This window comes from Cucumis sativus, chromosome 3, assembly GCF_000004075.3.
Source record: "Cucumis sativus cultivar 9930 chromosome 3, Cucumber_9930_V3, whole genome shotgun sequence".
Lineage (NCBI taxonomy): Eukaryota > Viridiplantae > Streptophyta > Magnoliopsida > Cucurbitales > Cucurbitaceae > Cucumis > Cucumis sativus.
The window spans coordinates 40,294,369-40,311,504 of record NC_026657.2 but is presented as its reverse complement, the minus strand read 5'-3'; the positions used below and the strand labels follow the sequence as shown (position 1 = coordinate 40,311,504).

Sequence of the window (17,136 nt, the reverse complement as noted above, 5' to 3'; positions counted from 1 at the left end):
CGTGCGTATCACCGCTAAACAAACCCCTTTTCTTTTTTCCTTTCTTTCAAAAATAATTTCAAACAAGTTTATAATTATTAAATTATAATAAATAAATTTTTTTTAAATTTTTGTGAACTAGCTTGAATGTGTAAAGATTTTAAAAAAATATCAATTTTTAGTTGAGGTGGTATATTGATTTAAATTGTAAACCAATAATTTTATTAATTTTAAAACTAACAAGTTGTATTTTTATTATTTATGCTGTTATGTAATGTAAATAAATTAATCAATTTAGATTTTTAGTGTTTTTTTTTTTGAAGACATCTATGTATCTTAACAATTAATACATGATTAATTTTCAAAACTCATCATAATTATGAGTTTAAATTGATTCTTGTATGTAAAGAGTTCAATTGACTCAAATTATTAGTCATATGGTAATATAAAGGAGTGTGTATGTAAATTGGTATCTACAAAAATGTAAGATTTGAATAATATAATTATAGGTTTAAAGTTTTAGTTGATATAGCTTTGGTGAGTGCTAGAGGTGGACTTGCCATCCACCATGGATCATGTGAATTTTGGTGATTGTGTTTGTGTAAGTTTGGTGGAAGCGAAAGTGTTGTTTGAAGGCTTATGCACGATTGAACAAGATCAAAAGTTTAGCCATAATCCTCATGTGGAAGTGGAATATGATTCGAAGTAGGTTATTAAGTTTTGAATAGAGAAGGTTTTTTAATTTATTATTGCTGAAAACGCTATCAAATAATGTTTCGATTTATCATATCCTTTCGAGAGGTGATTCTTTTGCCTCATTTCAAAGTTATTTAATTATTTGATATAAAAGATAATATTTTTTTTCATATCGAGTTATTTTATTTTTATATAGGAATCTTTTAATATAGTTGATCAATAGCTTAAAAGTCACGTTTATGTTTGCCTAAAAGAAAAAAAAAAGTTTTAATCAATAACGATACAATCCTCTTTTACTATTAAATGTTATAGTTACGGTCAATTGAGGCCATGAAAGGAAATCATATGAGAAGTGATAACAAAAATGCAATTTTAGAGCAATTAAAAAAAACCCTAAATTGATCCAGCTAGGATACCATCGGGAGATTTACATTCAATCATTCCTAATTTTTTAAAACAAAAACTTAATTTTGATAATTTAATAGTTAAAACTAACACAAATTTAATAACCATTTTGATTTCTTTAATTTTTGTAAATTAAACTTATAAATACTAGTTTTATCCACCATTTTCATTTCTTTAATTTTTGTAAATTAAACTTACAAATACTAATTTTATCGATGAGTATATTTAAAATTAAATATGATGAATATAATATAAAAATATATTTTAAAAAATTTAACAAAACATTAACGTTGGTGGATAATGAAAATACAAAAATAACCAAAAGCGTTAACATTGATGGATAATGAAAATACAAGAATGACAGATGATTAATAATATATTTGAGAAACGATCATTTCACAATTAAATTTTTAATTATTTAAATTTTGAAAAAATAATAAGAATTTGAAAAAAAAAAAGTTAAAATGACAATTAACAAAAGAAAAGAAAAGGGAATTTAAATAAAAAGGGAAAAAGGATGAATAATAGGCGCGTGAGGGAAAATGAAGGAGAGAAGAGTATAATAAAATATGTGAAAGAGAAATGAAAGAGTAATAAAAGGAGTCTGAGTCAAAGACCCCTAACTGTCCCCAAAATCTCTGCCTCTCCTTCTCTCTTTCTCTCTCTCTAATATAACACCAACTCCACTCCACCGCCGTCTCCTCTCGACGGCCGGCGTTAGTTAACCACCACCTTCTTCCGTCTCTCTTTAGCTCTTCTACAACGAAACTTCTCCTTCTCTTTCACCATTTTTCAATTTTCTCCGGCTTCCACACACTTTCCTTCTCTACTCTTCTCTTCCAGGTTTTCATCTATGGCGACGTTTAATCTCTCTACTGGAGTTCCTCTCTTGAAATCTGATTCTACCAGACTTGCCGATCGCCTTGCTTCGTGTATAATTGTTTCTGATGCTTTTGGTCTTGAAGTGAAGAGTGGAAATATGTGTTTGCAATCGAAACAAATCGGTTTGGTTAGATGCTTGAGAATAGTGGAGCAGCGGGAAGTTGCGTCTATAATGGCTCTCTGGATACTGTGAGTTTCTTTTCTTCTTGTTTTTCTGATGTTTACTTTGATGCTTGTTATTGGTTGATGATGATGTTTATCTCTGTCTTGTTCTGGACATATTACATATGTTGGCCCTTCTACGAGCATTGAGTTTTTATGGATATTATGAGAATGTTGTCTTCCTCAGTTTCACTTTGTGTAACTTCAATTTGTTACGTTTGAGATTTTGCTGGAAAATCAATGAGTCTTAGAGGCTGGAGTTCAATCCTGATTATTCACTTTTTTTTCCTTTTTTTCAGTTTAACAAAAACGGAATGTTTTGTTATTTCTTATTGCTGTTGTTGATTCATCATGGTCCTAAGAGTGAGATTTTTGTTTGGTTCAGGATCAGGACGTTTCGAACTCTACCCTTGAGCTTCAGTCTAATGCATTCCATCGTAGCAGGACGAAGTTAACGACAAAGTCTCGAAGGAAAACTAAGGTAGTATGCACGATTGGCCTTCGACAAGTTCACGGGAAATGATATGGAAATTGGCAGAGACTGGGATGAATGTGGCTCGTTTAAATATGTCGCATGGAGACCATTCTTCCACCAGAAAACAATTGATTTGGTTAAGGAATATAACGCCCAATTTAATGACAAAGTTATAGCCATCATGCTTGATACGAAGGTATGTTTACTACTCTCTATATGTTATCGAATGCTGAATTATGAGCTGTCCAGAAGGAGTCAAAGCTAAAACTTCAGATTGATCTGAAACTCTTAATCAAACGATACTTGAATTAAATGATTGTGAAATTTTCTAGAACCTATTATTCATAAGTATGCTTTGATTGGTCGGTGAGATTTTTGAAGCTTAATTTCAATTCGATCTTCTATAGAATTGTTCATTACTGTTGAATCAATTTGCCTACTGGTACCCAAAATTTTATTCTACTCTTGGAAATATGATTTAATGATTGATGCTTTTAATTACTGCATTATTTTTCTGTTTGTTTCATTCAGGGTCCTGAGGTTCGAAGTGGAGATGTACCTAAACCTATCTTGCTCAAAGAGGGACAAGAATTTAACTTCACAATCAAAAGAGGAGTCAGCACAAAAGACACTGTTAGTGTCAACTACGACGACTTTGTAAACGATGTCGAAGTTGGAGATACTTTACTTGTTGATGGTGAGTATATTTCTCTTGTTTGTTTCACATTGGTACTGCAATATATGATACAACTTTTCTCAATCAACGACTTGTTTTATGTAATCATCAGCCAATTGAAGTAAAAGTTTAAGCTGCCTATAAACACTGATAATGATTGGGAACTCACTTTACAATATAATTCTTGTGGCATGTGGGTTGGAGAGGAGGCGCTTCAAGATAACCTTTACTTCAGTTAAAATTACAAGTCGTATGCTTTACCATTTTTTCTGTTATGGTGTAAATTCTCCACCATATTTTTGGGACTATAGCCTTCTCTTACTACACATTGGCATTCTTTTTGTAATCTTCTTGGCATACTTTGTAATTCATCTCATCAGTGAAATGAAGGATGCTAGTTTCTCATTAAAAATAAAAAAGAAAAGCAATACATCTTTCAGGTTTCTCATTAAAAAAGGCTCAAATATACCAAAGCTTCGATCAAACCCAGTATATGGTTGAATATGTTTAAATATGCATCTAGTTATTTATCGCTTTTAGATGATCGGTTATAGAGTCACAGTTGACTATTTTTTACTGCCTCAAAGCAAAACTTTATTTTCCATACTCCAGGTGGAATGATGTCATTGGCTGTTCAATCAAAGACAGATGATTCGGTTAAGTGTGTAGTCATTGATGGTGGTGAACTCAAATCGAGGCGTCATTTGAATGTCCGTGGAAAAAGTGCAACATTGCCTTCTATAACAGGTATGTTCGGTATTTAACTTCAGTGTTGCATTATAGAATTTACGTTAATTATCTTGTTAAAGAGTTATGTAATTGCTATGATACAATCACAATGTAGAAGATGCAGTGTTAACTTGATATGTCGTATGAACAAAAAGAAGTGGCAACATATCAGTGTCGAATTGATGTTATGACAGCCTTTTATTACTTCTTCAAAAGTCAAAATACAAAGAAAGAAAAGTAAGTAAAGAAGAAAATGCATAGGAAAATATAAGAGCAACAAGGACACTGCAAAATAGTAAAGAGAGCCTAGGTCTTCAAAAACTGCTGGAGACTTCAACACTGTTTCAAGATTTCACGAAACAAAATATCCTTTCTTTGAACTGAAGAAACTTCCAGCAAGGGCAGAACTTGTAACTCAACAGTTTTAGAGCTTTGACTACTTCCAGCAGAGGGCAAACTTGGGCTATGGCCGTTTTGGGTGCTTCCAGTTTGAAATTCGAAGATTTTCTTATTTTGAATGCTTCGACCTTTTGTTACAATTTAAATGGATAGTTGACTTAAGGGACTGAATTGGTACGTCCGTAGAACATTTACCAAAATTAAACAAATGCAAGGATAGGGACCAAAATATAAAATATGGGAAAGGATGAGGACCGTAACTATAATATAACTTAGAATTTAGTATCTTCTAAATATATTTATATGTATTATCAACTTTTAATCTATTAATCTTTCATGGTGCAGACAAGGACTGGGAAGATATAAAGTTTGGGGTGGATAATCAGGTTGATTTTTATGCTGTTTCTTTTGTGAAGGATGCTAGAGTGGTTCATGAGCTGAAAGACTATCTGAAAAGTACATTTTTGTATATATCTGATATCTATTAGTTGCCCATTATGTACCTCTTTAGTACATCTATGCTTCCTCTCATTCTGACAGCAAGTATATGTATATTTTTTGTAGGCTGCAATGCAGATATTCGTGTGATTGTAAAAATTGAAAGTGCAGACTCCATACCTAATCTTCATTCAATACTTTCAGCATCAGATGGGGTTAGCTTTCTCCTTCACTGGTTTAAAGCTTCTAATTTAAATTTCAATGTACTTCACCATTAGAATAGTATTATTTCTTTTTTATTTTTTAGGATAAGACAATTACAATGGGAGTGAGGTTTGATATTTGCTATGTCTGATTGGATGACTCTCATATTATTTAAAAATAGCCAGAGTTTTTGCACCAAAATTCATCCGTTTCTTTTGTTTATCATGAACAACCATAATGATTGGAAGTTTTATTACTTTGGACAACTTAAGGAGCTATATGTGACTGTTTGTTTATAATGTGGAATTGTAACTGTAAACTTTTGACCACTATTTTTGATATAGATTTGAATTTATGCATGACGGCTTCTGGAATTTGGCTGAATAGTTATATCCTGTACTCCATTCTGAAGTAGCATAAATTTAATCATTTCTGCAAATACGTTCTTGGCTCTCTTATTTTTGTCACATGTGACTGTTCATGCTCATCATGGTATCCTGAGTTGCAACTTAATTAGTTTATTTGACTTTTTAGGCAATGGTCGCTCGTGGAGACCTTGGGGCTGAACTTCCAATCGAGGAAGTTCCATTATTGCAGGTAAAACTCTAATGTTAACAACTCTCATTCATTACTGTTCCATTGTGCAACATTGTTCCAGATAAACTTTTTAGTGACTTAATGGCTTGTGTCTTGACATAGAAAAAACCATAATTGGCATTGACAATAAATTAATAATAATTTTACAGAATTTGGCAAAGTATTCTAGTTAAAAGCCAAACCTAGCTTCCAGAAAACCTCAAGATTTCTTGCAGTATATGTTGCAAGTCTTATTGCTCTCTACCTCGTCCCACAAAAATACCCTCGACCTAATAGTGGAGTGGATAACCCTAAACGCTAATTCAAACTGAAGCAACCTAGCAGCCAGCTTGATCCAACCATTGCAGATAGAAGGACAGTGGCGCAAAGGTGAGCATGTGGTCTTCTCACAGGAGATTCTTGCGCATAATATACTAGTTCGGGAAGGTGATCAACAAGAAAATTTTCATTGAAATAAGTTACTGGTGATAAAACGGCCAAAAAAATTAACCCAACAGCGTTCCAAACTATTTTTAATTTATAGAGTAAGGTTTGTAAAACTTTTAAAATCATGCCTGTAATTTATGTATCCCTTTCCTTATGTTTGTTTAACTTTCCTAGGTGAGACATCACAACGTCTTGTTCTGTGTTAAAAATTTCAATTTCTGATTCTATGTCTTCCCTAGAGGGCGAGGATTGGATAAAAATATTCAAGAAGGTGTTCTTGGAAACCAAGATGAATGGAATCAAAATTTGGCCAGCAAAGGATATTTGTTTTGAGTAGTAACAATACCTTCTTACAAAGTTTAAATTTTTTGTTTTCACGGGATACGATTACTTGGACTTTTTAAATGTTAATACACAAAGGTACGAGTCCATCTATTTCCAAATTATTGAAGTTTCTTTGGAAAGGAGTACAATCCAGAATTCAATAAAAGGGTGCTCGAGGACACTGAGCTTTAATACGAAAACAATATAAAGGGATGTACATATATGGTATTAGAGATGTTGCACTGAGCTTTGATAGGTTTCAGATTTCCAAGGATTGAGATTATTGGTTTGATAGTTCTAGGTTTTTACGACTAGCTCAATTTTTTCGGATCATTTCCTTTGCTACTTGAAGCTGGGGCCGCGTTCCTTTTGTTTTCCATATTAGTTGGCTTTTTCAGAAGGATCGTGGAATTGTGATTGATAAGCCACTTGCTCAAGTTAACATTCAGGACGGGGCAGACTTTGTTTCTAGTTCCAAGCTGAATAACTTAAAAGATGTTATCCAAACTGGTTTGCTAACCATGAATAAATAGAGGAATCATAGGGAGACAAGTCTTTGCAAAACTTGAGTTTTTTGATGCTAAATTAGAAGCAAATGAATTATCCCTTTGAACTCGTAAGTTGTCTTGCTGTCAAATCAATGGAGAAATCAAGGAGTTGCACATATCTTATGAATGGAGTTTTGTAAATTGAATTGGTTGGAATTATAGATGAATTATAGCTTTTTTTCATCGGTTTGAGGCAATTCCAGCCAATAAGAGAAAAAATTTGATAATTGAAATACTTTCTGGCTATGTGGTACCACTTCTGCAATTTAGAGATATTGAGCAAGAAATATTGACCTTCTATTCTTCTTTATATCATAAAGTTCCAGGATTATTTGAATGAAAACCTTGAGCATTAGCTTCTTTGCATTATTTGAATGAAATTTGCGTCTCTCTCTCTCACACACACACTTCTACTAATTACCAAAAGCAAGAGATTGTGGTGGAAGGATTGTGACGTTAATAGGATAATAGGATTAGTATTCTATCATATGCCATCATATAACAGTACCTTTTCTGTCAGGAGGATATTATCAAAAGATGTCGTAGCATGCAGAAACCAGTTATTGTGGCAACAAACATGCTGGAAAGCATGATTGATCACCCCACACCGACTAGAGCCGAGGTTTCTGATATTGCTATTGCAGTGCGTGAAGGTGCTGATGCAGTCATGCTTTCAGGAGAAACTGCTCATGGAAGTACGTTTCCTAGCTAGCCCATTACCTGGGAGTTTTTTTTTTTAGGTCAAAATATTGTTTTTCCCGTGGAACCTATTGGTACGGAGTGAGGCCCTTTGATCTTTCAATATAATGTAGGGCAATCAATAGGTAGGTGTTTTTGTTTCTTTTCTTGTTTTGTAATTGCAATTTATAAATATTGAAATATGCGATGTCCCGTATGCATAGTGCTTATGCGTGTTCCTCTAGTTTGTTTAAAATTGATAAAAGATTTGTCATTCTTGGTGTCGTAGCATTGTTCCAACCTTTTGTGTCTACTTGTTCTGTAATTAAGCTTGAAGTCATTGACTTATTCCTAACATTGAAGAAGTTCAGGCTGTTTTCTGTTTGCTCATGCTATACAAATTATCCCCCTTTCTCCCTTTTTGATTTCATTTTTATATCAAATTGATATTTTAATCCACTATGGTGAAAACATTAGATATCCGTTGAAGGCTGTGAAAGTGATGCATACTGTGGCTTTGAGGACGGAATCTAGTCTACCAATTAATTCTACTACTCTAATTCCATCGAGTGTCCACAAGGTTTGTATTATTGTCACTTGTTAATTATGTGTGATTTTTTTCTTTTTTTGTTTGATAAGAAACAACCACGTATATTCCATTAGGGAGAAAAAAACAGCCTAAAGACAAGGGGTTGAAAAGAACCCAAAGCACTAGTGGAGGAGTGTCAATTGTTAAAAATCATCAAAAGAATTTGGTATAGTTTGTAGTTGTACTTGTACAATGTACACCGTCAAGAGGATGTATATTAAACAAAAATCAAAAGAAACATACTTAAATAATTCTACTATTCATTTCTTTCTTGAAACACCTCCAATTTTCCTTCTTTTATGTTGTTGGGACATGTGATGAAGGCCGTTTCTCTGTCTAATTGGGTTAGAAGTTTTATCACAACGCCCACTTTGAAATCAAAGTATAATTTTTTTTTTATGTTAAAATTTTTGATGTATTCTTCATATTTTATGACAGAGCCATATGGGAGACATGTTTGCTTTCCACGCCACCACTATGGCCAACACCCTTAATACTCCTATCATTGTTTTCACAAGAACCTCCATGGCTATTCTCTTAAGTCATTATAGGCCCGGCTCTACTATCTTTGCCTTCACTGATGAGTAAGTTCAGAAGTAGTGTAATATATTGTAATTCATGGTTAGAATATTTTCTGTACTCCAATTCATGCAGTATATGCCAATAAAATGATCCAGATCAACTTTATCTACTTGGTGTCAATTATGAATAGTTTTCCTTGAAGATGTAGAGTTTGCTATTGATATATATGTGAACTTTTCTTGTAACTATGGTTTGTGACATCTTTTTTGCCCGTCGTTAGGCAGTTTTTTTATTCACAAGGTAGTAAAGGATTAGTGGAATAGCAGCTTTCTGGATCCAGGATGAAACCTATAGATATCTTCTATCTGTTTTAGCTCTAGATAGGGATCGAACAATGCAAGATGTGTCACTTATGGCCTGGTCCATTTAGTGAATAACATCTGTATTCGCTGATTGGAGGACATTGGCAATGCATTTGTGTATTTTTGCTCTACATCTAATTTTTCATTCACGTTTCTGACGATATATTTATTTATTTTTGAAACAGAATAACATATTAACATCCACTAGATACTTCTGATTTTTTTTATCCAATAATTTCTTTAATAAGGAAACTAAATTATTGTCTGGCAGCGAAAGAATTAAACAAAGGCTAGTGCTTTATCATGGGTCATGCCTATCTACATGCAGTTTTCAAATGATGCAGAAGAGACGTTCTCCAGAGCACTCGAGTTTTTGCTGGTTAGTTTTCTTTAGTGTTGCTTTCCTTTCTCTCTTTCCTTGTATTTTGTTTATAGATCCTTAAGGATAAGCTTTTAAATTTCCCACGTTTGCAGGATAAGGGTCACGTGGTAGAAGGAGACCACGTCACGCTTGTCCAAAGTGGAGCTCAACCAATTTGGCGGAAAGAATCCACTCACCACATTCAAGTACGGAGGATCCAAGGTTGATTTCGCTGGTAAAAACAGGATTTATTTTTTTGTTCTTTCATCTCTTCTTTCTAGAGATTAGTATCCTTTACAGTTAGTAATAGTTTTGTAACATTTTGACTTAATTGACCTATTTATTAGACATTTCTTCTTGATTGATAATATATATATTTCATTTCTTAGAGCACCCTCTGTTAATATCTTTCCCATACCTGATTTGCATTAATCAAATGTCACACAATACCAGTCTATGGGGCATTAAATTGAGGACATGAGATGAGATACACAAATTACCACAAACAAGGCCAAAGCGTAGGAAAATGTACTTATGTTTCCCCTCTTGATTTTTTAACTCCCTCGGTCATACCAATCTCAGAAGACAAAGGAGAGATTCATTTCCATTGACAACTCGATAGATAGAAAAAGGATGGCTCAGTGATTGTACATACTAGCTTCCCCACATAAAAGGAAAAGCAAAAGGGGAGAAGGAGAAAAGAAAGTCAAAGTCCTCTAAAGAATAAAGGGGAGAAATTTAGCCGGCGGGAACATGGAAGGTCTTGGACAAGAAATCTGCCGAACACGCCACCCTTGCTCTTTCAATAACATTGCTTGAAATTATTTGATCAGATGTTGTAGAAAAGGGAAAGAATTGGGTATAAAGAGTTGAGCCAAGAATAGGTTTCCGACTCTTTAGGCCCTATTCCTTTTATTCTTACACAAACTGATAACATATTCAGCAAACAAGTGTTGCTTTTGTTTATATTTCTTCAAATCAGACCTTGTTGTGCTCCAGGTCTTCGTTTTCTTCACACTTGCCCTCCAATTTGATACATTTGTACCATCTAGCACACATAATATACACTGCAAAGTCAATTGCAGTCAGTCCAGCTAAGAGGAAGTAAAATCTATCTAGATGACCTCTGTTCAGGTTTCCTGGAATCCATCCTGGCATGTGGTCCTCTGTTGATATTTTCATAACCATGGTGACCAGAAGGCTACTGACATAATTCCCCAAAGAGATTGATGTCATACAAAGTGCACTACCAAAGCTTTTTAATCCATCCGGGGTTTGTGCATTGAAGAACTCCAATTGTCCCACGTACATGAAAACCTCAGAAGCTCCTATAAACGCATACTGTGGAACCTGCCAAAAGATGCTTAAGGAGCTTGAGCCTTCACAGTGTGTGCAGTCGCCTTTAGCATACTTTAGTCTATAACACTCTACAATTCCTGCTGAAACCATTGCCATCACTGCTATGATGAGACCGATTCCCATTCTCTGAAGTTCAGTAAGCCCTTTAGAATCTGATTTTCTGAGTTTCCCTGCAAGTGGGTCTAGGACTCGCCGGTAAAGAAAAATGAAAACTGCGACACTGAGAATGTCAAAGCTGGACATGCTTGCAGGTGGGATATGAAAGTTTGAAACAACAGTTTTCATGGCAGCGCCTTGTTCGACAAAGAGGGAAGCCATTTGAGTGAAGACCACAGAGTAGATTATGGTGCAGAGCCAAATAGGAAGTAATCTTAAAATGCACTTGACCTCTTCCACTTGTGTGATGGGACAGAGGCGCCATGGATTGCCAATGCCTCGTCCTTGGTTATCTAAATCTCTTGATGAGATATATGCTGCCCTATCGAGAAACCTACAACATATAGAGCAAGCATGAGTGACATGCAGACCATAAATGGCAGCTGAATTGGAACCATGGTTTTTTTTTTTCGTGTTTTTAAATGAAAAAGATGTTTCTGAGAGTCCGAAAGGATTTCTCCAATTTTCCTTTAACAATTCAGATGTTCAGAATGATTCTGAAAGTGCAAAAGAGAGATGATGTGAAAAATGAATCTGTTTGTCAGACTTGTTAAAATGAATGAAGCTTCCTTACTTGAATCCATGGGTGTGAAGTATCCTTCTACCACGGTTCATTGAACAGTCCTTGGCATCAAGACTGTATAGTTCATCTCCACTTGCTGGCATCTTGACCGTTGATTTTTTAGCTGCAGCAACAATGACTTGGCAGAACCTTGAGAGAGGGTTGCCGCTTGGCTTGAAGTGTCTGTACCTTGGGATTCCACAAAGAAACAACACCAATGCTGCAAAAGCTGAGCCAGCTGACACCCAGAAGCCCAGAGCCCACACTCCTTCATCTTCAAAGTACCCTAAAATGGTGTTTGAGAACAGAGAACCCAAGTTAAGCGCCAAGTAAAAGTAGCTAAAGAATGCCACTTTTGAGTGCCCCTCGGTGGAGTCTTCTTCATCAAATTGGTCTGCTCCAAATGTGGCAATATTTGGTTGATATCCCCCGTTTCCCAGTGCAATAAGGTAAATGGAGAGGTAAAACAATGCATTCCCCAATCTTGAATGCGACTCGCATGGAGTGTCCTCATCCCCACAACCTTTTGGTTTGATCAGGAACAGCTGTGATGTTATGGAAAGTGAAACCAGTCCCTGTAATAAAGAAAGGTGAGGAGAAAGCAGTTGAAGAAAAAAAAAAAAAGATCATGTCTCCGTTTGATAAGCAGAAATCTTTAAGGTTTAGTATTGTACTTACAATGACAAAGATGATCTGAAAAATGGCACAAGTTTTGTACCTTCCCCAGTATGAATCACTGAGGAAAGCCCCAACAAGAGAGAAGATGTACACTGTTCCGGTCCATTTGCTCACACTGTTGGCTGCATCGGCATTGTTTTGCTGCAAAACCCTTGTCAGGAACAGCACTAAGTTCACACCAACTCCGAAGAACGCTAGAGTTGCAAGACCTTGATTCACTGTATTATATTGTGAGAAGCAAATCAGGGTTGAATTAAATTTGATGTTAAGTATAAGTTCTTCATTTTGTGGTGAATTCATGAAAGTGAATTCCCCGAATAAGGGTGATTTTCCCTAGGGGTTGGCTTTTCTCATCACATTGTTGTCTATCGAAAAAGCTGAAAGTGCTTTGAGATGTGAAAAGGCAAGTTAGGCAGACCCAGACTTCAATTCAGACCCACAGTATTCTATTCCATAGTTATCTATGAGGACTAGGATTCAAATTTCTCAAGGGTGAGTTTTTGTCATTGTCTCAAATGGACTTTCTCTACAAATCATTGAAAGTAATAGTCTACTGACTGCATGCTAGGTAGCTTGTTATGTACTCTCTCTACAGAAAGTCCCGTAAAAGTGTCCGATAGGTGTAAAGTAAAAGAGCACGTCCATTGTGAATTTCACTACTGGATGGCTCTTGGACCCTTGGATTAAGGAAAATGCCTTTCCTCTTCGATATTTTCCACCTAAAGAAGTCGTGTTTCTTTAATCTCTTTATCAACCAGCGTGCAAGAGATTTTTCTTCGATGATATAGGGGGAATGTAAAGCTACATGCTTCAAGTTTTCTTCCTTTCATCACTTCTAGAAGGATATTTGTGACGTCAGTATTTCATATGAGCTTTAAGTTCAAACAATTCAGCCATGGATCCTAGTTTCTGTACTTGAAAAAAAGAAAAAATAAAGGGAAAAAATTCCTGATTTTGCTATCCCTCTACTGGCTTCTCATAAAAAAAGTGCACAACTTTTTTTACTATTTCTTTAATACGATATATTTTGAAGTCCTTATCTGTAATATTTTCAAAAGTGACTGGTAGAGAGGGGGGAAACAAACAAAGGAGAAATAGAAAAAGGTTGTGGATGAGGACACTCCATACGGATCGGACATAATTCATCTAGGTAATTGAAACAACACGTGGAATATCCACGTCATGCCATGTCAAAAATAGTTGATGAGTACGTGTCAGACACGTCTCAGGTTAATGCATGTCTCTCTCCCTCAGCGAGTGAATGAGGTAAGATAGCATAGTTCTTAAGAAATCTCTCTTTCTTTCTCTCACTATTTACGGGTTCTCGTCTCTCTCTCGCTCTCTCTCTCTCTCTCTCTCGTCGTCCAGTCCCATGGAGTCTTTGAGGCAACATAACAAAGTCCTTAAGAAATATCTTTCTCATCATTTATAGGTTATTGCTTCTCTCTCTACCTAATGCCAATTTGGGTTCTCTAATTCTTTCTCCTCTGGGCTAAAGATTATGATAACAGTGTAGCCTGAAATTAGGTGGAGGAGAGAGTAGCATGCAAGGAGGCTACAACACTTGGCTCATTGTATAGTGCCAAATGTAAAGCAACAAGGCCATTCCTATTTCTTTCTCATTTTCTCATCCTTTTCTGTATCAAGAAAATCAGGTGAGAAGCTCTTTCACATCTCTAGTATGTACTCCCACTTATCTTTTTCAAATCCAAACAAAAACTTAACAAACATTTCTCTCCCCTCTAACGTACTCACCCACACCAACCAAAACTTCTCGATTTTTCTAAAACCACTTCCCACATATAACCTTGTAGACTTATATGCTATTTCCCCTGCACCTTCTTCTTCTTCTTCTCTCTCATAAGCTAATAAAAAAAAAACAAGTCAGAAATAGAATCTTGGTTTTGAAGTGCTCAATGTGGAAAATTTACTACAAAAGTTTCTACTCCAAGAAGAATGAAATAACAAATAACTAAGCTGACTGAATCTTACGAATTTGCTAGCAGCAACATTTGATAATTTGCCCCGGAAAAAGAAAAAAAGAACTAAGTTGATTGAGACTAGGTCACTTTTTATTTGTGTGAGAGAGAAACAGTTTAAAAGAGAGATGATTTGGGGCCTTACAGAGTATAATGATTCCAGCAACCCATCCTCCAGATTTTGATCTGATAGCAGGTTGGCCATGCCAATCAATAGTCCCATCAAGAGTACAAACTTCTCTCTCTTCTTTTGTCTCCCCACCCTGCAAATTCTGATCCCAAAAAACAAAATACACTGTCAAATGTGCTTCTTCATCTTCTTCCATCATCTTCTTCCATCATCTTCTTCTTCTTCATATTTAAAACTCAAAAGAAAGATATATAGGAAAAAGAAGTTTATTTCATTTGGTACAAACCTCATTGCAAATCTCCAAGCAATTAGCCATTGATGAATATGATGTTTGAAGTGTTTAGGATAGAGAGCAAAGCAGAGAGATGGGGGGAAGTTGGTGAAGTAATGCTGATGATAGTTGCAGAAGAAAGACACAAGTCTTGAGACTCTAAACAAAATCGGAAGTGTGTATAAATAGAGAAGGGAAGAATGAGTTGAACGGTAGGGATTTAGAGAGAGAAATGTGGGGTCACCCCAAATTGTCCAAAACTCTTTTTTTCCTCCTCATTTTTTTCTTTTTACAGTATTCATCACACTCTTTGGGATGTAGGATATGGACTTTAAATTTAATTCTATTTCTTTGGCCTCTTAAGGTTTTCAAAATAAACCAACAAATAGTAAAGTGATTTGTGTTTGTATCTGAAATGTTAAAAGTTAGGCTTCTTTGCTTTTACAAGTTAATTATTTTCTGATAATTTGTAGTAAATCAATAAGTGGTTCTCTTTATTTTGTCCTTAAATGGTTTTTTTTTTTTTAATTTTGTTAAAAAGAGAGATATGATGACATAGATTCTTTTGATTAGTCTTGTTTTTAATTAATGAGGTTCTTGTAATATCCACTTTGCCTCACTTAGTGCATATATTTTTGACATCGACACCATAGAGAAATTTAAGTCATTATTATTATTTGTTGAGTTGGCTGCCATGTGCCACGTTTTCATTAGCCATACTCATTTAACATTTTTCATTTCTTTTTCTACACATCTAATTGTTTGTAACATTTACTTTTTAGCTATGTTGGCTGCAGTCACTTATAATTGCTTAGGATAGATGATCAAGTCTCTCAAAAGCTAGCTTAGGATAGATATGATCAACCTTCTTAATACCTACAAGCTTGCAATTGTTTGAAGTTGAAGAGAACACATGGTCCAAAGACATCTTGTAGGATCAACTCGTGATTACTTCTTTCAAATTTATGGTCACAAATGTAGTATGCTTAATGTACTAGAAGTTCTAGAAATTTTGATGAACCTCTTCAAATCTTATCCTTTAGAAGTTGGATGAAAGGAATCGTAACTGACATGATCTTTTTTTAGAGGATGGAAATTCGACTCGTTGTCCTATACTCAAAAAAAAAAAAAAAAAAAACTTGAAATTGAGCTCATCCCAAACTTAAGTTATAAACTGAATATTTTTTGTCCTATTTTGCATTGTACAATGTTTGATTATTCTTTAGGGTATGTTTCATTTTGTTCTCAATTGAGTTATGAGCTACTTTAGAAGTTCCTTTCACGTTAAGCCCATGTTTTGGCAATAATTTATGGGAAGTTTTATCCCAAAAAGAAAAAAAACAAACTCTCAAATTTTGTATTTATTCATTTGTGTTGATGATGTCAAATTTTTGTATCTCTTTCATGTGCTAGACTGTGTTTTCTATTGTACAACAATTTAAATTGGATCCTCCATGTTGAATAACTTAAAAATACTCCTTTTGTTTGAACACATTTTTTTTCACCTACTTTTGTTTTTCAATTCATTAGATATTTTTATATGCACAAAACTGTAAATTCTATTTCTTGCATGACCTAAACATTCCATACCTTTTTAATGTATGAATATATGTCAATTACATTCCAAATTGTACTATATTGTCCGTCTCACTATGACTTTCTAACTTACGAAATCTCAAAAATAGATTAAAATGGATTGGTATAATAAATCACTTGTTTTTCCTAATCTTTTTAGGCAAGATGGAGAAACAAATTATGATATATTAGTGTTTGGCAAGTGAGAAAGTTGAAAGGGGAAAGATACGAATTATTAGAGGTAAAATGGAAAGAAGATCTAAATATCATTCAAATGAGAAATAACTATAACCAACTTATAGAATATTAGTATGGTCTAAGTTAGGATCTCATCTCCCATATTCTAGGGGTTCATTTATTAATAATTTATTTATGGGTGTGTTTTTGTTTCTTGTGAGTCCATATTTTAGGGCAAAATCTACTTCTTTTCAAAGTAATGTTAGGTTGTCTTTCAAGGGAATAACCTATTTTTCCAATTAGGATAACCCCAATATGGCTAATCAATAATTTTCTTTTCTTGTTACATATGTATAATTTAGATACATTTTTCAATTTCGCTCTCTAATGTTTTGATGTTCTTCGAACTAATTTCCTATTCAAATTAGATACTTGGTCGAAGAGTATTATTCAATCAAATTTCTGTTTTTGTTAGCTAAAATGATGTTCTAACAATATGTAATGCTTCTTATGAAAATTGATAGATCTCCGATTTTAGCTAAAGATATGTTTTGTGAAAAATGATACTTTGTAACAACGTAAGATTATCTGGCTCTAGAAATGAGTAAAGATTTACAACAATATATCTCCTTTCACAAAAGATAAAAAAACTTTGGGAGTGATTTTGAAATTGCTAAAATCATTGGTACAACCTTTTTAATCACTCAAAATCAATTTTAATCGAATGCAAATTTACTCTTATAAGTATAAGCATAAGCATATAATTGATTTTGGGAGTTAAAAGTTTGTTTTGAAAT

General features: G+C 34.4%; 2 protein-coding genes and 1 long non-coding RNA gene across 3 annotated transcripts; 2 read left to right on the top strand and 1 right to left on the bottom strand.

Moving 5' to 3' along the window:
• The first annotated feature begins 1,600 nt into the window (after window positions 1-1,600).
• LOC101222828 (pyruvate kinase isozyme G, chloroplastic) lies at window positions 1,601-9,842 on the top strand. The gene is given in 15 exon segments (XM_031882245.1): window positions 1,601-2,151; window positions 2,510-2,618; window positions 2,621-2,710; window positions 2,713-2,795; window positions 3,131-3,296; window positions 3,888-4,022; window positions 4,749-4,859; window positions 4,968-5,056; window positions 5,580-5,642; window positions 7,461-7,639; window positions 8,096-8,198; window positions 8,646-8,791; window positions 9,363-9,397; window positions 9,400-9,470; window positions 9,566-9,842. Coding segments are annotated over 15 exon segments (1,551 nt in total). The 5' UTR covers window positions 1,601-2,094; the 3' UTR covers window positions 9,680-9,842.
• A 129-nt stretch (window positions 9,843-9,971) lies between these two features.
• Window positions 9,972-14,925, bottom strand: LOC101222587 (protein NRT1/ PTR FAMILY 7.3). Its single transcript, XM_004148446.3, has 5 exons — window positions 14,603-14,925; window positions 14,332-14,458; window positions 12,208-12,425; window positions 11,542-12,104; window positions 9,972-11,301 (listed from the first exon to the last, which is right to left on the bottom strand). The coding sequence occupies exons 1-5, from the start codon at window positions 14,630-14,632 to the stop codon at window positions 10,431-10,433; spliced, it is 1,809 nt and encodes a 602-aa protein (XP_004148494.1). The 5' UTR covers window positions 14,633-14,925; the 3' UTR covers window positions 9,972-10,430.
• LOC116402665 lies at window positions 12,347-16,060 on the top strand. Its single transcript, XR_004215134.1, has 2 exons — window positions 12,347-13,639; window positions 13,735-16,060. It is a non-coding gene; the product is annotated as an uncharacterized LOC116402665 (long non-coding RNA).
• Window positions 16,061-17,136: the final 1,076 nt, after the last annotated feature.

Coding starts and splice junctions, on each gene's coding strand:
- LOC101222587 (XM_004148446.3), bottom strand. CDS start 14,632: ATGGCTAATTGCTTGGAGATTTGCAATGAG. Junction 14,459..14,602: donor GCTTGGAGATTTGCAATGAG/GTTTGTACCAAA, acceptor TTTTGGGATCAG/AATTTGCAGGGTGGGGAGAC. Junction 12,105..12,207: donor TTCAGATCATCTTTGTCATT/GTAAGTACAATA, acceptor TCTTTATTACAG/GGACTGGTTTCACTTTCCAT.